Source organism: Mixophyes fleayi, chromosome 1 (genome assembly GCF_038048845.1).
Source record: "Mixophyes fleayi isolate aMixFle1 chromosome 1, aMixFle1.hap1, whole genome shotgun sequence".
NCBI classification, from domain to species: domain Eukaryota; kingdom Metazoa; phylum Chordata; class Amphibia; order Anura; family Limnodynastidae; genus Mixophyes; species Mixophyes fleayi.
Window position 1 is genome coordinate 162,793,422 of NC_134402.1, and position 22,093 is coordinate 162,815,514.

General features: G+C 38.9%; 1 protein-coding gene across 1 annotated transcript in view; it reads left to right on the forward strand.

Annotated features, from left to right (window-relative positions):
• TMPRSS11F (transmembrane serine protease 11F) overlaps positions 1–21,770 on the forward strand; it is a 94,452-nt gene extending 72,682 nt beyond the window's left edge. Inside the window, exons 5-8 of the mRNA XM_075198337.1 lie at positions 18,481–18,649; positions 19,735–19,994; positions 20,095–20,237; positions 21,609–21,770. Of these exons, the coding sequence (XP_075054438.1) occupies positions 18,481–18,649; positions 19,735–19,994; positions 20,095–20,237; positions 21,609–21,770 (734 nt within the window). The remainder of the gene's footprint in view (positions 1–18,480; positions 18,650–19,734; positions 19,995–20,094; positions 20,238–21,608) is intronic.
• Positions 21,771–22,093: the final 323 nt, after the last annotated feature.

Genomic DNA, 22,093 nt, shown 5'->3' on the forward strand with positions numbered 1-22,093 from the left:
CAGCAGTTCTGGCACGTGACAAGAAAAAGGCCATTGTCATGCCTGGGCATAAAACAAAAAAATCCACTTCTTATGTGTGGAATTATTTCTATCCCAATCCAGACAACAATTGCATAGCCATTTGTAGTGTATGTCAAGCCACAGTCAGTCGAGGGAGGGACCTTAACCATCTTGGAACCTCGTCTATGTTACGCCATTTAACGAGAGTTCATGGCAAAGTGTTGGGAAAAGCTGAAAGTTCTTCCAAAAAAAATACAAGCACTCCATCATCAGCTAGGACCCTCCGGTCACCGACATCATGACGGCTACAAAATACACCCACCACACCATCCTCATCAATATCCTCAGTAGCGCTCGGAGTCCCACTTATTAAGGCTGGATGACTCCTGCACTATTATTGATTCCTCTGAAGAAAGAATTAGTCCCACTGCTGCTGCTGTTGCTGCTGCTGGGGGTGAATCGTCATCCCAGAGGCAGGTCAAGAAAATGAGCAGTCCTACATTTCAGCAATTAACTGTGAAACAATCATTTGCGAGAGGAAGCAAATATGACAGCAGTCGCCAAGCGAATCACAGACGCCATGGCTGCCATGTTAGTGTTAGATCTGCGTCCAATCTACACAATAAACGCAGCTGGTTATTCACAGTTAATTGAGGTTTTGTGTCCGCGTTACAGAATTCCATTGCGACACCATTTCTCTCGTAAAGCAATTCCACAACTATACCAAAAAGTGCGTAAAAATGTAGAGATTACGCTGAAAAATGCCATTCTGCCCACTGTCCACTTAACCACAGATATGTGGACAAGTGGAAGTGGCCAAACCAAAGACTATATGACTGTCACAGCCGACTGGATTGGTCATTCACCTTCACCAGCAGGAACAGCAGCAGCATGTACACCACTACGTAACATTTGTCACAGGCAGGCCACTCTTTGTATCACCGGCATCACTAACAGGCATACAGCAGACAATTTGTAACGCAAACTAAGAGGTGTGATTGATACATGGCTTATACCACTTGGACTCTCCCCAGGATATGTCATTTCTGATAACGCCAACAATATAGTGCGAGCATTACGGCTGGGTGATTTCCAACACATTCCCTGTTTTGCTCACACCATCAACTTGGTGGTGCAGAGCTTCCTACGAGATAACCGTGAGGTGCAGGAGATGCTTTCGGTGGCCCGTAAAATTTCAGGCCATTTCAGGCATTCAGCCACAGCATGTAGGAGATTACAGCAGCTCCAAGAGCAGTTTAATTTGCCCTGCCACCAACTTAAGCAAGAGGTGGTAACTAGGTGGAATTCCACCCTGTACATGCTTCAGAGGATGGAGGAACAGCGCAAAGCCATCCAAGCATATTGCACAAGCCATGACATTGGGAAAGGAGGGGGGATGTATTTCACTCTTGCACAGTGGGAAATCCTTTCAGTGTGGTGCAAGGTGCTGAAACCATTTGAAGTTGTGACGTGTGAGGTGAGTGCAGACTCTGCTAGTTTGAGCAAGGTCATTCCTTTAATTAGACTATTGGAAAAGCAGCTTGAGAAACTGAAGGAGGAGCTGAAAGTAAGCAATTCAGCAAAGTATGTTGGCCTTGTCGGTCAAGTACTTCATTCGCTTCACAATGATCCTCGAGTTATTAGGATCTTGAACTCGGATCAGTTCGTTTTGGCCACTGTGCTTGATCAAAAGTTTAAGACCTACATTGAGTCTTTACTTGTAAATGAGCGAGATGTGAACTTTTGCAAGGAGCTATTGCTCAGCAAGTTGGCCGCTGAACTGGGCCTCGGCTTGACGACGTGTCTTCCTTCACTTTCTCAAGCTGCTGCTGCTCGTAAAAAATTAAATTTCCCAAAAAGAAGCAGGAAGACGCAGGGGGCAGACCAGAACAATTTAAGATCTGGGGGTAAATGTATCAAGCTGAGAGTTTTCCGGCGGGTTTGAAAAGTGGAGATGTTGCCTAGTAGAATGTAGAATGTAGTAAATAAATGATAGCTAGAATCTGATTGGTTTTTCAAACCCGCCGGAAAACTCTCAGCTTGATACATTTACCCCCTGGGCTGGTTTGAAGGATTTTTCTAAAAAATGTGTCACCTTGCCCATAACTCCATCCAATACGAGTATAAACATGCAAAGGATGGTGGAGGATTATTTTCAAGAGGTAATTGATATGGAAATGTCAGACAGTCCCTTTCCTTACTGGGAGGAAAAGCAGGCCATTTGGAAACCCATGTACAAACTTGCTTTGCAATACCTAAGCTGCCCACCCTCCAGTGTGTACTCTGAACGAGTATTCAGTACAGCCGGGAACTTAGTCAGTGATCGCCATCGAAGGTTACTTCCCAAATATGTGGAGAAAATTATGTTTATAAAAATGAACTACATCTTCCACGAGGAAGGCCTTCACCATCCAAGACATCCAAGCACTGACTGTTCTCTAATGGCGGATTCAAGCGGCGATGAATTGATAGTCTGTGATGATGACGTACACACTGATGAGGGTGAGGATGAAGCTGAAGATGATGACGATAACATCTTTTTAAAACTTTCTATGTAAGTGTAGGATGCAATCTACCCCCAAAGAGGAAAGGGACTTGTAGCATTTTCATATCACGTACCGTCTTGAAAGGCTGCTGTTTGGGCAATTTCTCCTTAAGGTTAGGGTGTCATACACAGACTGACCCCAAACTGTCTTTGTCTATTTCAATTAATATTGTACAGTCTATAACGGCTGAATTTTTTTGTATTTTCAACAAGTGGAGGGGGGCCTGTAGAGACAGAAACCAAACTGGGTTTGTCCATTTCTATTAGTATTGTAGAGTCTATAACGGCTGAATTTTTTTGTATTTTCAACAAGTGGAGGGGGGCCTATAGAGGCAGAAACCAAACTGGCTTTGTCCATTTCAATTAATATTGTACAGTCTATAACGGCTGAATTTTTTTGTATTTTCAACAAGTGGAGGGGGGCCTATAGAGACAGAAACCAAACTGGCTTTGTCCATTTCAATTAATATTGTACAGTCTATAACGGCTGAATTTTTTTGATTTTTTCAACAAGTGGAGGGGGGCCTAGAGAGACAGAAAGCAAAATGCCTTTTTCCATTTCTTTATATATTTAACTATAAGTGTAGGCTGCAATATACATCCAAATACGATGGCTGCATTGACAATATGCATAGATGGAGAGGAAGACAATCTGTTTTGTGTGTAGAATTAATAAAGGCCTACCTACCAGGAATTAAACTGTTTTTTTGATAATTTATTAGCTTTACAATTAGATTACTTATCCATGAAACAGGTGGAGCACTAAATTTGATTATTTTAGGCCCAAAAACATTGATTTTCCAACAAAATAGCAAAACAAAACCTAACAAAACCAAAGCCAAAACCAAAACACGCAATGGTGGTTTTGCAAAACAAAAACCAAAACACAACGGTAATACAGATCCAAAACTGAATACAAAACCAAAACACGGGGGTCAGTGACCATCTCTAGTAAAAAAGACACCTTCACGAGCATTTTTGTTTTTCTGTAATGTTTGCTAAATTGAAAGAATAATGCAAGATAGAAAAGCACCCCCTCCCTAAAACGTTTTGTAAAAAAAAAAAATTACTGGCTTGTATAAAAGATAAAACAGACTCAGTTAAGTATAAACAGTTATTTCAGATGATGATTATTATTATTATTTAGCTCTTAAGTACAAAGATTGTGAAAAGCATTAAGGCGCAAAAGTCGATTTACTTCTTGTTAATATATACTGTTTTATTTTTTATTTTATTTCTCTAAATAGTCTGACCTCTAAAGAGATCTCACTAAGTATAGCTTTGAGATCCCGCCTTGATTTATTTATTTTATGTCTGACTCATATTACCTTTACCTCCTCCCAAAACGCTCTAATGAGTTACCTTTCAGTGTTAATCTAATTAAAACATTTAGAACTACAAAGGTATCAAATCTGAGACACCTGTGATTTTTCTCTCTCACTCAGAGAAATCACTGGAGATGCCACCTATGTGATGCCTCAGGCTCTCCCTCCCACTTCTGCATTAGGGCACGCACAGTGGAGCCTTGGTTTGGGTATAGAACTGTGCATAACAGTGACAGTAACCACATTGTGTGTGTGTAAAATTACTTTCATTCAGCACCAAACCCATCCACTGCCTCTGTAAATATGTGGACAGTGGTATTTATGGGATCATAATATAATGTTATAATGTTTTCATTATAAGGAAGAGATGTAAGAAAATCCATGTTTTCCCTTTTCCTTCAAATATGTATTTATTTAATTATGACGGTGACCAACATTCCGTGTGCTTGTTTAGTTCAAGGACCAGTAAGCCTAAATTACAAACTGATATTTAAATTGTATGTACTTTTAAGTTTACAATATGTTTTATATCTAACAATGCCTCCATTGGGGAATACATCAATATCTAACATATTTCACTTAAAATGGATTTAGAATGTTTGCATATATATATGAAAATGTCTGTACTAGCTCTCTTAAATAAAGAAACTTGTGTTTTAGACTAAAATGCTAAATGAGCATCACATGGTTTACCAGCCATACAATAACCAGAATGTTTTCTTCTTCATTTGCCATTTCAGCACTAATAGTACTGTAGTTAGTGCAACAACTCAGAATCCTGATCAGACTTTCACAAACGTGTGTTAAAATACACATCTCATACTTCATTAGGAGTTAATATTAACCAGGTACTGCAGATATTTTTGTTTATATATTTATATATAAACAAATATACATCTATATCTATCTATCTATCTATCTATCTATCTATCTATATATATATATATATATATATATATATATTATATATAGTTAATATAATATATGGAGCGCTATGCTTCGTCCCCTGTCTCCTGGTACCTGTAGTTCTCCTGTGGTCTAGGAAGAAGTGGGGCAAAGCTGAGAATGCCTGAGATGCGCTACTCAGAAGGTGACCGGAGGCTCCCTAATACAAATAGAGGAGTCTTTGCTCCTAATAGAGAACCTGCCTGCTTCTGTATCTATACTGTGTGAGAGAGTGTATACCACCACATATAAGTGCATATCCATCTGCATTATCTATAAGCCTGTATCTACAAGTTTGTATTGCCTGCTGTACTCCAAGTTACAAACCAACTGTGAGTTCCTGCATATATCTACTGTTGCTCAACGTTCAATAAACAGCAACCTGTTTAAGTTCAAAAGCATTGTGGCTTCACATCCACATTAACACCGCTGACACCTTTAATGACATCCAAAGGTAAAACTAACAGTTTTCTCAAGCAATTTATACAAATGTACGAGGCTGTGGTGTGTAATTATAGAGAAACTACAATATTATTGAAAGGTCCCTGGATTACATGTATTTTTGTGAGGAATTGCTCAAGAAAGTCATTTTACTGTCTCCTGGATAATGGTGGTTGAAAACAAATAGGTAGCACATCTACATATATTTAAGTGTAGATCAGTTTTAAAAGGTTTTCTTCTATATTTGTAATTTTACTGGCGGCTCTTTTAAATAAAGCACTTGTATCTTACGCTAAAATAGTAAATGAGCATAGCATTATTTATCAGTCATACAATAACCAGAATGTTTTCTTCTTTATTTGCCGTTTCAGTGCCAAGCAGTACTGTAGCTAGTGTGGCCTCTCAGATCCTTGTTCAAAATTTTACAGGTGTGTTTGAAACTACACTACTAACACTTACCTGAGTCAGTATTAACCAACCGCTGCATATATGTTTACAAATAATGGATACAAAAGTCTGAATGGTTGTATTGTGACTATAGACAAACTATAACAGTATTTGAAGGTTTCTGGATTACATGTATTTTCCCAAATTGTCGTGAACATAGAGAACTTACAGTTATTTATAAGGGTTAAGTGAACAATTATTGAACGAGCACGGACTATGTTGAATGGCGCAGGTCTGGAGAAAAGTTTTTGGGTGGAAGCAGTGTCCACTGCAGTCTACCTTAAAAACTGTGCACCTGAAAGGTAAAACACCACTGGAGGCATGGTCAAGTAAAAAGCCAAGTGTCAATCATCTCCATGTATTCAGCTGTAAGGCGTATGCACATATACCTAAAGAAAGATGACGTGAGTTAGATTCCAAGTCAGTGGAGTGTATCATACTCGGGTACTGCCAACAGTGTAAAGGATACAGACTTTGGGACATTAACAACAAACGTCTTATCAAAATCAGATATGTGGTGTTTCACGAAATCACGCCACCTGGTAGTAGAAACAACAACCACAAGAAAAGTTTGTGACACTGGATGTAGAGGCAGCAGAAAGCGTGTCTGAGCCTGAAAATGTAATTGCGGATACCCAACTGGAAAGAAGAAGTTCTGTTTGGAGGAACAAAGGTATCCCACCTAGTAGATATAGTGAGATTTCGCTAACTTAGCCTTTTGTAAACCGCAAAACATTGAAGAGGCAAAATCAACCAACGACTGGAAACAGTGGAAATTGGCTATTGATACAGAGTTAACAGCTCTGCATGACAATCATGCATGGACTGTAGTTGACAGGCCGAGTAACTGCAAAATGATCAGGAACAGGTGGGTCTTTTGTAAGAAAGTGAATGCAGACGGTACCATCACAGGCTATAAAGCCTGAATGCTTGCCAAGGACTACATACAAAATCCGGGATCGACTACGGAGAGATCTACTCGCCTGTTGCCAGATACAGCACCCTGAGGTTAGTGATTGCCATCTCCACTATCCATGATTTGTTGTTTTATCAGCTTGACTTTGACTCTGCATTCTTAATTGTTAGAGGAGATTTACATGAAGCCATCTGAACACTACAACGAAAGTAAAGTCTGCCTCCTTAAGAAGTTACTTTACGGTCTTAAAGAAAGTGTTACGAACCGCGGCTCTCCGACGGGCCGCCGCGGCTCGCTTCCGGTCTTCTCGGACGCCCCGGCCGTCTCCATGACGACCGGGGTGTCACTTCCGCCTCTGACGTCCCGGTTGCCTAGGCAACAACCGGGACGCTGTTATCCAGAGGCCGCAGCGCCCGGCCAGCAGGCTGACACCCGGGCACATACTAGCAGGGAAAGGTAGGACTATTTATGTTTATGATGTAGACTCTGGTGATAGTCTTTCTGATTTTCTTTTATTGGTGCTGTCTTGTGATTGCCAGTATTTCCTCGGGGCAGTGATTATGCAGTGGGAGGGGTTTTATTACTATGACTCCTATTGGATCTCCTTGCTATTTAAGGCAGTGAGGACTGAGCCTCATTGCCAGTTATAGCTTCCTGTTTAGCTAGGCTCCTGTTCCTGTTTCCCTGCTCCTGTGCTTATTCTATTATTGGATTTCCCGTGTATGACCCCTGGCTTGTTTTTGGACTTCGTTGTATTGCCTGTGACCCCTGACTTCGGCTCGTTTTCTGATATCCCTGTCTGCTGCCGGCCCTTGACCTTTTGCCTGGATCTCACATCGCTGTGTTCTTCTACGCTGCCTCAGGGTTCTCCCCAGTCAGTGCACACTACACGACCCTCCGTTCGTCTGCAGCCAAGTCTGTCCCCACCACTAGGGGCTCCAGTGAACACCAGACATCGGAGCAGATTCCGGGTTCTGTCGTGCTGACTGAAGGAGTTCCTAACAGAAAGTGGTCGTTGTTGGTACATTAAACTTGATGCTGTACATAGACTTTAATAGGTCAGAGACTGATCATGGCTTGTATCACAAAACCATTGAGGAAAAGTTGTTCTTTGTAGTTGTGTACATTGATGATCTACTGCTAGCAGGACAAGAGAGACACATCACCAGTACCAAACACCTGTTGAAACAGAAATTCAGATTAAAAAATCTAGACCCTGCAAACAAGCTGTTAGGCATGAGGATCGTACAAACGTTGAATGATGGAACTGTTACAGTTGATCAACTGACATACATTGAAACAGTTCTTACCAAGTATGGAATGTCTGATGCAAAACCAGCAAACACACCTGTGGATAAAAACTTAAAAATGACAAAGGCAATGTGATCATCAAGCAGTGAAGAGATAGAGGAAATGAGTCAAATCCCTCAAGATAATTGTCACGGGCACTAGGAGTCTTTGCTTAGGAAATCACCAGATGGTGGCTTACCAGAGTAATATAGGTGGTAATAGGTACTCTGGTAGCAGGGTGACAACGGAACAGGAGGAACAGCAGATGGTGAGAGAATGCTCAGGAAAAGTCTATGACTAGCAGCATTGGTAATGAGTATATAACGGTACACGAGGAACTAGATGGACAAGGAAACGTGAGGATAGTCAGTGGTCTGCGTATAGCAAGTTGTACCACTGCTATAGTGAGGAGGAATGTCCAGAGGTAGCGAGGAGGCAGTGAGAGTCAGCGGTCTGCGTATAGCAAGTTGTACCGCTGTCTAGGTGAAGGAATGGAATCCAGGTGGAGGTAGATAACAGGGAAAGTCAGTGGTCTGCGGATAGCAAGTTGTACCACTGCTATGTGAGAGGATACTGGAAACTGGTGTCACAGGGAACAGGAATCAGTGGTCTGTATATAGCAAGTTGTACCACTGCAATATATATGTGAGGAGAGCACGAGGAGATGAATGCTATGCAGAGTATACACGGGCACACAGGACTTGATCCCACGATGATATCACAATATAATGATAACAGAGCAGCACTGCTAAAGTATACAAAGTCACAATAACAATCCAGGCAAATAGGAAACAAAGTCAATGGTAGCGATAGTCTCAGTGGATAAAGGACTCCGGAGGAGAACACAACTCAGTCCAGCTAGATATGCAATACACAAGCAAAGTCAATGAGAAGTATGCATACCGCGGTTCAGGAGAGCAGGCTGTCAGAGAGATGTGCAGGGATACCTGAACGGCTGAAGGCCGGCAGGAGGAGAGACCACTGGAAGGTGGAAGCGGTAATCACTTGGTGCAGCGCACGGCAGGTAAACCAGCATGAACGAGGCAATACTCTGGAAGCAGTAGTAAAAGGAACTGGAACATGAAGAACACGGGAGAGTTGAGGCGGTCTGAACTCCAGTAGCAGAGTGGTAGCAGCGGAGCGCTGACCCGATGAACACAGGAGAGTTGAGATGAGCAGGAACTCTGTAGAAACAACGGAGGCAGCGGATAGGAATCAGCTGGTGCAGACACGATGAACATGGGAGACTTGAAGTGAGTAGGAACTCTGTAGAAACAATGGAGGCAGCGGATAGGAATCAGCTGGTGCAGACACGATGAACACAGGAGAGTTGAAGTGAGTAGGAACTCTGTAGAAACAACGGAGGCAGCGGATAGGAATCAGCTGGTGCAGACACAATGAACACAGGAGAGTTGAAGTGAGTAGGAACTCTGTAGAAACAACGGAGGCAGCGGATAGGAATCAGCTGGTGCAGACACAATGAACACAGGAGAGTTGAAGTGGTCTGGAAACCACAATAGAAATAACAGGAATCAGCAGGAGCTGAATACACGAGGAAACACAGGAACACCTTCAGAGGCTCATGGGAATGAGACTCCAAGATCAGGCAACGAGGTATTGACCTCAGGTGCTTTAAATAGGGAGTGTTGCCTGATCAGCCAATTAATGAAAAGCAACAGATACTGAAGGCTTGAAAGGGCTGCACATGCGCAGACCCTCAGGATGGCGGACGGCCACGGTTCCTAAACACACGAGAAGTAGCACTCACAGTCCGGTGAGTGACAATAATGCTGTAGTTGACAGGCCGAGTAACTTAAAGTGTGCAAGGATTGAGACTCGACCAGACGTCACACATGATGTGAATCATGTGAGTCAATCTGCAAACAGTCTTGAAAAAAGACATTGGATCGAAATCAAAAGAATTCCAAGAATTGATTATTTGCATTTTTTATTAACCCTTGATTTATTGTTACAGGGAAAAGAGTCTTTATTAAAAATGTTTGATAAAGTGAAATAGTTTTTCTTTGTGACAGGAGACGTTACTAAGCAAGGGGGGAGGTAGTATATGGAGCACTATGCTACATCCCCTGTCTCCTGGTACATGTAGTTCCCCGGTGGTCTAGGAGGAATTGGGATAAAGCTGAGAATGTCTGAGATGCGCCACTGCGCACTTCCAATATACAGACATAGGGAGAGGCAAGTAGCTGCGTGTACTATATATTAGTTAAAACCCTGAAAGCCCTTAGAAGGTGACCGGAGCTCCTTAATACAAATAGAGGAGTCTCTGCCCACAGTAGAGAACCTGCCTGCATCTGTATCTATAGTGTGTGAGACAGTGCATATCCATCTGGATATCTACAAGCCTGTTTATGCAAGTGTGTATTGCCTGCTATACTATAATTTACAAACCAACTGTGAGTACCTGCAAATATCTACTGTTGTTCAACATTCAATAAACAGTACCTGTTAAAGTTTTGACACCTTTAATGACATCCAAAGGTATAACCAGCAGTTTTCACAAGCAATTTATACAAATGTACGAATGGCTGTGGTGTGTAATTATAGAGAAACTACAATATTATTGAAAGGTCCCTGGATTACATGTATTTTTGTGAGCAATTAGGCAGGGGGGATTCCGTGCCAGCCTTGCTCAAGAAAGTCACTTTACTCACTCCTGGATAATGGTGGTTGAAAACACATTGGTAGCACATCTACATATATTTAAGTGTAGATCAGTTTTAAAAGTTTTGCTTGTATATTTGTAATTTTACTGGCAGCTCTTTCAAATAAAGCACTTCTATTTTTGGCTAAAATAATAAATGAGCATGACATTATTTATCAGTCATACAATAACCAGAATATTTTCTTCTTCATTTGCCGTTTCAGTGCCAAGCAGTACTGTAGCTAGTGTGGCCTCTCAGATCCTTGTTCAAAATTTTACAGGTGTGTTTGAAACTACACTACTAACACTTACCTGAGTCAGTATTAACCAACCACTGCATGTATGTTTACAAATAATGGAAACAAAAGTCTGAATGGTTGTATTGTGACTATAGAAAAACTATAACAGTATTTGAAGGTTTCTGGATTACATGTATTTTTCCTAATTGTCATGAACGTAGAGAACTTACAGTTATTTATAAGGGTTAACCCATCACATAATTGTGGGAAATAAGGCCTAAATCATAACTGCAGTGTATATATGTTATATCAAATGAATTAATTGATAAGTTAAGCTATTAAAGTATAAAATGTGAAGACAGAAAGTCTGTTGTATGTATATTTGATGGCTCTGCACATTCCAGTGTGAGAAGATAGGAGTGTCACCTGGGGCAGCTTCAAAGAACCCTTGCTGTGAGATATATCCTGGCTTGGGATGTAGTTTTGACACCTGAATGGACTTTTAGGAACCGCTCAGCATGGTGTCTGGCTCAAAGAGCCCATGTGCTGACTTGGCTATATGTGATATAGACAATAATAATTCGGTTTTAATATATGCCACTTAAAATCAATAAAAGCAGTGATCAACCACATATTCCTCAAAAGCATGATGAAGGGCAGCTCATATGTCAAATTAAGAATTCTGCCCCACAGAGAAGTTAAGGAAATGAGTGTAAGCTCTACGAATACACTGTATTTAGGCGCGTTTGGTATCAAAAGATGGACAAATTCATAGTGGATTTATTAATAATAAAATTGGGTCTGTGTGACGCTCCACAGAAAAGTTAGGTCACATAGTAGAATTGGGTAGTAAATCAGGCAACATGCAAATGGTGATTGAAAACAGTATCACCGACCACAACCCACAGGAGGCGGGAAAGGTATAAAGGTGTCTTTAAAAAGATGAGACCAGTTACAGCAAATTGTCAGTCTTTTGGGAAAATCAATCCACATTGATAAACTGTCCATCTTCCTAGCCAATTTCCCATGGTACAGATTATACAACTCATATAAGTGATACTCTGATTGTAACCCTTTTTATTTTAAACTGTTTTGCTTGTGTATATTATATCAGTTGTTTATTAAATGTTTTTCTTTATATCTGAATGCCTGTACTTTTTGTATATTAAATCTACAATTTAATATGTGGCATCCTTGATGCTCTAACGAATCCATTAGCCTGTTAAGAAGAATATCGCTCGACCAAGTTAACCCTTTGAATGCCGGTGTGTGATTTGTTGATACATTTGATTAACAAGCTTAGTGTGTTGCATTTACATTTGTGTAACAGTTTGGAGGTGTGAAGAGTTAAACCTTTGTTTGCTGGTGTGGGGCTTGTTAGCCTTTGGATAGCTAGAAGCCTTGTGAGCCAGTGTGGGACAGTATATTGGGGTCCTATTGCCTGTATTCAATAGGTGGTAGCAAACCTGAAGTGTGTGGTGGTATGAGCGCTGTTTGGGGGCAATTCAGTAGGTCTATAACCTGTGTGATAGGTAGAGAGAGACTGTGGGCTGGAATCATGTGCAACCTCATACAGTAAACACCCAAAGTCAAGGCAGCTGGGAGCGTGTTCGTGACACTAATAGTTCAGTTAGAGGTCCCTGGTGCTGTCATATCCACATTCAAGTCAAGGACTGTCCTCCTGATAGAGATAAACAAAATTGTGAAACTTTTCCTAGGAATATTCGCATTATTCAGCTTTTGGATGTAGAATTTTGCATCTTTCTCCATCAGAATTTGGCCATAGGTGATCAATGTAGAATTTCCACTGTCATTTGTTCTGCCAATACTTCTCCCTTATTGATTCTGGTTCACTACATGATGTATCAAGCTTTCACATTATAAAGCAAAAAGCTTTGAAAAAGGCAACTGATGAACACAGAGAAATAGACAAAAAACAAAGGAAAAAGACAAAGGGGTATATCTACTAAACTGTGGGTTTGAAAAAGTGGAGATGTTGCCTATGGCAACCAACCAGATTCTAGCTTTCATTTATTTAGTGCATTCTACAAAATGTCAGCTAGAATCTGATTGGTTGCTATAGGCAACATCTCCACTTTTTCAAACTCGCAGTTTAGTAAATATACCCCAAAGAGTGAAAAGGAGAGAGAAAGGTGTGAACAAGTAAAGGAAAAATTACATGTCTACTGACCCCCGTGTTTTGGTTTTGGATGTGGTATTGGTTCTAAAACGTCTTCGTGTTTTGGTTTTTCTACAGGTTGTGCCCCAAAATCATGAAAGGTTTGGGTTTTGGATCTGGATTTATGTAAAAATTGTGAAAAAAATAGGTAAAATTATGTGATTTTGAGCTGTTTTTGCTCCAATATTAATATTTATAGCATTAACAGTCATCTACAGTCTATTTTCTAGTGATCTCTTTACAACTCTAACTATTCACCAATTTTGGCCAAAGTATTGCTGGTGACCCTCTCCCATGTATTGCTGCTGACCCTCTCCAATGTGTCACATACACTGCCTAACAGTTACCTACTTGGTGTAACTTCTTTTTTTTTTTTTAAATGAAAATGTAATTGATGTAGAACTCTTTGATGAGGATGATGATAACATTTTCGTTTGTCACCATTGAGGAAGATGACTAGTGAAAACTGTTATCCAAATGACCATGATTCCTTTGTTATCATCACTATCTTTTTGCTAGTTCAACAACCAAAATGTTGGCTTTTGTGTGGGTCCAAAAAAAATCAAGCACTTTAGCCACAGCCTAGTCACTGAAGTGCTTGGGTTGTTAAACTATGTGCATGTGCTTTTCAACATATGGGTTGGCTAAAGGACAATGCCATCTTGACTTGCACCATTTAGCATTGTCCCCTCTCATCATCTTTAAATATCTACTAATGCCGCTGTCCATAGTAGAGGTCTTGTGTCCACTCTCTTCTTAATGAAGGATTTTGTAAATCTGCTATCGTTGCATTTGCTTTTGCCAATTCAATTAAAAAAATAATTACCCAGTCTATACGGTTCTTTAATTCCATCACATAGCGTAAGCCATCAGCCATCATATCTCCATCCATACATGTATTCTTTACCAGTACCAAATTCTGTCCTCTTAATTTCTCAGAATGTAGACTTTCAGCTGCATTGTCTTGTCAAGACAGATGTTTTTGGCAGCCAAATCAGCATCAATGTCAGTTATACGCTTTTACTTGTGTGGGAAGGCCAACTATTGGCCTATCTGAACTGTCTGTTTTACATATTTCTTACACTTCACTAATATAACATATATATATATATTACACTGGTCAACACTCATTTTATTGCCAATCATAATAGAGGAAATTTTGGCTAACTTGACATTGGATTTGCTAGATTGGCTCTAATTTTTTTAGATAAATGGTACCCCATTGAAAAACATAAAAATTCCAAAAATCTTATGTCAGACAGCGCCTACTTAGAATTCGCATTTAAATGAACTCAAATCATACAAAAGTAAACATTTAAAATACATAATGGCATTTTTTCGGTATAATAACAGATAAACATGTAAATGATTCGCATGATTACAATTAATGCATAATAAGATGCTGTTTGTATGATTTCTATTTCCCTCTTTCACCCTGAATGCTATTTTCAGAGCAGAGCACCACAGCTAACATCCTGCCTACATGCTGCCAGTATTAAAATGGCACATGAGAAAACAAGGGCCATATAGAGAAGAGATAAACTCGTGCAAGTTTTGCATCAATATTTTCCAGAAATTACATTTTGCCTCATTTTGAGATCCGAAATTGGCGCGCAAAGCTCTGTTTCACTTGGAATCCCAATTCTCGGATCTGTCAGATTTCTCCGAATCAGAACTGCTCATCTCTAATAAGTCTACTTACGTATCAAGAGCTAAACACACTGCTGCTTAAGTAGCAAGTAGCTTTAACATAAACTTAGCTGGCTAGATATAATGAAACCTGCGGACAAAGAGCTAATTTAACTGCTCTCTAATCAAAGAGCGATAATATTGTAAGATAAGATATCCTTGATGTATCGAGATATCCACATGAAACAACTATAACCTAATATAAAAGCAAAATATTATACTTTGTAGGGAGAGATAACTTTAAAAATCTAAGAATTAGGGGCATTGTATGATATCTGTGTCAAAACAATTACCACTGCTGATCTATATCAATTTTCAACTCCAGGACATATTATAATGCACTGAATTATTTTATATACAATAAGAAGATTATTTTCAGTGTGTGATTTTAACATCCCACACTACACGTATTTTAAAATTTTTGCTGAAATATTGATTTTAATTTAGTGTATATATATTGAATAAAAGTTAAAATAATAAAGTTGTACCTTTTAATTATCGTAAGCTATATGAAAGGCAAACAGTATAAGCATTTAAAAGAAACTAGTCTGTTTTATTTGTGCACCATAACAAAATACTTTATTTCTCTTTCTTCTTTATGACCCCATGTTGTAAAGTGGTTGCACCTCTCAATGTACTGTATGTTCCAAATAAATCAAAATACTATTTAAATTATATTAATCAAAGATTTGGGAGATAATCGAAACAGATACATCTACAGATATAGGTCTAGTGCGGTAGTATCTTCACTTGTTCAACTTTTTTATTTGTTATGAACCCCGCAATCAGCGTCTGATAACTCATATACAGAACCTATGGCGCAAGATGTTTTCCACCATTAGCAGCTGCCTTTCCTGGAACCACACTGTTCATTGGTCCAGATGCTCCCTGGACTTGATCCCAGAAGTGTGTAGTTGTAACAGCCGTGAGTGAGATAGAATCAGGGAAACTCACAGCTCTGAAGCCACTTGTAGACAAAACAAGACTGACAGAACATAAGAGAGAATAGTCAGCTATCGGGCTGGGTCAGAGGGCAGCAGAGATACATAAGCTCAATAAGCAGGCAGAGAGTTCAAGTTCAGGCAGAGATCCAAGAGCAAGGTCCAGTAAACATAGCCACAGTCAAACACACTAAATCTACTATATCAATCAATCTAATAATTGAAAGATAAAGCACAAAGGTACAAGAACTAGCGTATGTAAAGCTAACACCAGCAAGGCTATAATGGCAATAAGTGTATGTATGTAGATCTCTGCCAATCAGCTGCTGGGTAGAAATCATTTGTGCAGAAGTGTGACTGATCAGCTGCTGGGTAGAAATCATGTGAGCAGAGAGTGTTGACTACTCGGGTGCTAGGTAGTGAACAGTGATGAGTCTTGCAAGGCAACAATGGCAATAAGTGTATTTATGTAGATCATGGCCAATCAGCTGCTGGGTAGAAATCATTTGAGCAGAGAGAGTTGACTGCTCTCTCTGAGTCTTGAAAGAATTGATAATCAGCTGCAATGTGGAATCCTCATAACAGTTTAGAAAGCAAGGTGAGTATGGTTGCTTAACCTCCAACACACAGAAACAACAGCAGAATCTGGAGTGGATTCTGAGACAACAGAACAGCAAAAACAAAACACTATCATAGCCAGCATTAACTTTTTCAGCAATTTGTGCTACAGTAGCCCTTCTCTGGGAATGGACCAGATGAGCTAACCTTCTCTCCCCACGTGCATCAATGAGCCTTGGGTGCCTATGACCCTGTCGTCGGTTCACTGGTTGTCCATTAACTTTAAGAACTGCTGGCTAATATATCCCACTCCTTGACTGGTGCCATTGTAACAAGATAATCAATGTCATTCACTTCACTTGGCACTGGTTTTAATGTTGTGGCAGATTGGTGTATATATATAGAAATTTAAAATTATCTGTGAAAACATAGTTGGTATATCCAAAGTACATAGGACAATGTTACACTAGTGTTAACTGTGCTATATAATAATCTAATAATTGAAAGATTGTATGCATTTTGCAAGCAAAATGACTACACAATAGAAAGAGATGTAGTAATTATACATATATATATATATATATATATATATATATATATATACATACATATACATAATTTTATTTATATATATATATATATATATATATGTATATATAAAATGTATATGTAAATACACACACACACACACGCGCAATTGTAGCAGATAACAGTGTAGATGGAATGGAAAACAAGCTGGTCATGCTCAAATAGCTTTGCTGTTAGCTCCCGATAATATCAAGCAGTAGAGCTCTGCTATTTAGATGAAGCCTCAATCCAAAGGCTGGTGACTTTATTATTACATAATTATAATAAAATATGAGTGAGCTTGAAACAAACATACAACACAGACTAAATCATCCAATGTTCAACCATTCCATTTTGATTAATGTGGTTATCTTGCTATCCTTTCCAATTTCCCCCATTGGTGGACAATCCAGATATTTCTTTATGCATCAACCCATTGTATTTTAGGGTCTGTATCATAGACAGAAAAATAATAACTTGATACGTTGTTGTTGGAGTCCCCAAAATACACTAGAAGTAAAGGTATAGTGGGCTTACTGCATTACCACTAATTTGTATTGAACAAGAAACAGAGGAAAATTGATAATAAATGGAATGCAGGTGTGGAGGAACCTGTACTTACGAACAGTGGTAATTTCTACTTTGCCCATAAATACTCTAAATTCTTACTTAGATGATACAGGAGCTCTGTGGATCCTGTATCTGCTTTTCCAGGAGCTATTGATCGGCAGGCAGAGGAAAGGGTACTTTGTTCCACATTGACCACAGTGTATCTTTCATATTTACTGGGTAGTTATTCATGCCATTACACACTAGATGATGTGACTGGTGATTACAGCTGACATGTCATTAGCGCTCCACTCATAATCCTTTCCAGTTATTTAATACAAAAAAGCACTGCCAAGTCATCAATTCAAATCCAACATCAGAAATCAACCATGTTGCCCTGTGTCATTTTGTACGGTCAATTAACATTTGAGCTTTAGTTGTCTTCAATTTATTTGCTAAATATGTCATGTATATTGAATATTTTAAAGAGAAACAATATGGGTGTGATACATATGTTCTACAGTTGCATGATTGACATTTATACTCTCAATATTGTCAACCCAATGATACTGTCGACATTTGAATTGTCAACCTATTAATACTGTCAACATTTAAAACATTGACCTAATGCTGTTAACTTTCTGAATGTCAAACAAATGAATATCTACCCGTGGAATGTATACTTACAATTTAAATATTGGTATGCTCCATCTCCTAATGCCATTATATTTTCCATTTTTACAATCTGATTGTTTTGCAACAGACTGTGAAAACTGTAAAATTTATTTAAATGGAAAAATACTACCTTTGTTTTCAATTTCCTAATGTAATCATAGCTAATTTAACACTTGGCTTTAAAAATAACAGTCAGAGTACAATCCATTCTATGTATAACCATGACTACTGTTATGTTGGACTTCCACTCATCCTGGCTTGGGGCTGCTTATGAGCAAGCATAGATCCAAATAAGGTCCCTGTAAACCCCCTAAAAGCCTCAGACTCTGAAATTTCTGGCCCATTACAGACATAAGAAGCCAAGTGGGTCCAGGAAAGGCTCTGACTTACCGTTAAAGCTAACAGAGGATTCTTAATTTATTTTCCTCTGATTGCTTATAATCATTAATAAAATATATATTAATAATAGAATTATTTCATGTATGTATAATGTTACTACACTATTTCAACAGGTTGTGGTGTTGGAGGTCCAGCAGGATTGAGTAGAATTGTAGGAGGAGAAGCAGCAGCTCTGGGTGCATGGCCATGGCAGGCCAGTCTGCGTCTCAATGGGAACCATAGATGTGGAGCTTCACTGATCAGCAATACCTGGCTAATTACTGCTGCCCACTGTATTGCTTTGTAAGTTAATGTATCTGTCTTATTCTTATAACTTACTGTAGTTAAATGATCAAACATTATTTAAGACTTTTGGAGGATGGCCTGGTGTCAAGAAGGCCAGTAAAGAAGCCACTTCTCTCCAGGGAAAAATCAGGAACAGCCTGATATTCTGCAAAAGGTACTGGATTGGACTGTTGAGGAGTGGGGTAAAGTCATTTTCTCTGATGAATCCTTTTTCAGATTGTTTGGGGCATCTGGAAAAACGCTTGTCCGGAGAAGGAACAGTGAGTGCTACTATCATTCCTGTGTTATGCCAACAGTAAAGCATCCTGAGACCATTCATGTGTGGGGTTGCTTCTCAGCCAAGGGAGTGGGCTCACTCACAATTTTGCCTAAGAACACAGCCATGAATAAAGAATGGTACCAAAACATCCTCCAAGAGCAACTTCTCTCAACTATTCAAGAACAATTTGGTAATGAACAATGCCTTTTCCAGGATGGTGGAGCACCTTGCATTAAGGCAAAAGTGATAACTAAGGCTTGGGGATCAAAACATGGAAATTTTGAGTCAATAGCCAGGAAACTCCCCAGACATTAATCCCATTGAGAACTTGTAGTCAATCCTCAAGAGCCAGGTAGATAAACAAAAACCCACAAATTCTGACAAACTCCAAGCATTGATTAGGCAATAATGGACAGCCATCAGTCAGTATGTGGCCCAGAAGTTGATTGATAGCATGCCAAAGTGAATTGCAGAGGTCTTCAAAAAGAAGGGTCAACACTGCAAATATTGACTCTTTGCAGAAATTTGATGTAATTGTCAATAAAAGCCTTTGACACTTATGAAATGCTTGTAATTTTACTTCAGTATACCATAGCAACATCTGACAAAAAGATCTAAAAACACTGAAGCAGCAAACTTTGTTAAAACCAATACTAGTGTCATTCTCAAAACTTTTGGCCATGACTGTATGATCAAAATGCAAGATGTTTGACAAGAAACTGCTGTTCCTCCATTTTATGTAAAAAATTACAGTAGGACATTTGTTTTGCAATAAATGCTTGTAGAAAAACTGTACTTAAGATATAGTATTCTGTTTTCACAGGAACAGTGCTTTGAATTCGTGGACAGTTGTCTTAGGAACAAATTCTTTAAGTTCTGGATCTGGATTAAATCTCCAAAATATCATTATCCATGAAAACTACAGCAGCGATACACATATAAACGACATTGCACTTCTTAAATTATCAAACCCGTTGAACTTTACAAAGTATATCCAGCCAGTATGTCTGCCAGAGACATCCGATCACTTTCCTGACAACTCTTCTTGTTATGTTACTGGATGGGGAACTCTGACAGATGGAGGTTGGTAACATCAAAATGACTTCTATTACAGATTAAAAATCATGAATGATGACTACTCTGGGAAGCACTAGAGACGATAAATGTTTTGTTCTGTTTAAAGGGAGTTTAGCATCCGTTCTACAACAAGCTAAATTGAAGCTGATTAACACAACTGTATGCGGGAGACCCGAGATTTATGGATATCTAATACTGCCGTCAATGATATGTGCTGGTTATTTAGAAGGAAAAATTGATTCATGTCAGGTAAGATTAATTAATTATTTCAATTATACAGTATATCTATAAATTGTAACAAGACTATTGTTATGAATAGGGGAGTCCACAGGTAAGATTACAATGAGTTATTGTATCATTTTTTTAATAAATAAAATTTGAGAAATAGTTTTATTATATTTATTGCATTTTGCCTCTATATGCACAGCACAATGCACCACTATCACTGTCACCCAAACACAGTAGGACAGCCATTTTGTGTGTTTCTCAATTCACAAGGAAATAGTGACATCACTGATTTTAATTAATGGATGGTTCTAAAGAATGGATAAATTAACACTGGTCACTGATTCTAAGTGAAGGCTGCATTCTAATGCATATTGATTCAGTCCAGGTACCTTTACTGAGTGTATGAAACAACAGGCATCTAAAAGTTCTTCATAGACATTAATAGCAGTAAAGACTGTAGAACTTTGTATAATATATTTATATATTTCTGAAGTCTGAATTTATTTCATTTAGTTGTTACATACAGTACATAAATAATAGGCACCTTTCTAAATTGTGATAAAGGCTAATGTCACAAATAAACAGAAGCATGGTTGTGACTTCTCTGCTATGCTTATTTACAAGGCTAGATTAAGGGTTCAGGACACATCAGGCTTATATACTGTAGGTAAAAACAAACTCATCCTTGATTTAAAATCCAGCTCTCTTCTCCCCCACCCCTCGACCACCACCACTATTTACGTTTATGTTTACTCGTTTTCAAAACTCAACTTGTCAACTTGGCTTTTTATAAGGGTCATGGCAATCTTTGTGAGTCATTTAATTTCCATTAAAATCCGAACTGTATAGCAGAATGAAGGCATGAACGAGCAATATTGAGGGTAAAGATGAGAAGGTGGAAGGGGCTGTCACACTTTTCACTCATTTTCTGTCCTACTTGTTTTTCCTCAAGCGCCCACCCAAGGATGATTGTTTTTATTTAGCCTTTATCATGGGAATAAGTCATGATTAAAACCTTATGACATTTTTTCCCATTTTCTTTTTACTTTGGAGAAGAAATATCCTCTTATATTTTAAACTTATTTTCAGTTTATGCCTCTCCGTCACAATTTTGCACCCCCCTCCCCCCAAAAAAAAAAATACTTTTGCCCCTCACCCAAAAGCCTTGCACCCTTGGCTGCAGCCTAGCCAGTCTATTGGATAATCAGGCCCTGCATACTTACTAGAGAAACATGTCATGCTAGAAGAATTTTCATGTATGTGTTATGCACACATTTATTAACGGTGATTTATGACATAACAAAATGTAGATGTTTCCATTTACATTGTCGGATTATCATATTTAGAAATATAAAACATATTAACCATGTGTGTTTTGTTTTCTCCACGTAGGGAGACTCAGGAGGTCCTTTGGTTACACTACAGTCTAATAATAGATGGTCACTTATTGGAGTTGTTAGCTTTGGCTATGGATGTGCCTTACAGAACAAGCCAGGGGTCTATTCCAGTATCACATACCTGCGCAGCTGGATTACACAGAAATCTGGTATGTAAACCACTGACAACATGAAAATGGCTCATTTATGACTGACACCGTCCATCAGTAGCAAGCTCTTTATATGCTTGGCAAGAACAGCAATATTGGCCATCTTGGTAAACTACAAACTCTTGGGAGCCTCAGCTTGCGATAACCAAAACGTCAATGAAAAGGCTGAAAGGTCAATCAAATAAAGAAGTCAATGGGTTAATAGAGAGCTTATACAACATATAATAATTTATCAATAACATTAAAAGCTGCTTTCCAAAAAAAATTATTATTTTGGGATTATTTGTATGTCAAACAAAAGGTCATTAATTTCATGCTGTACATATGTTGA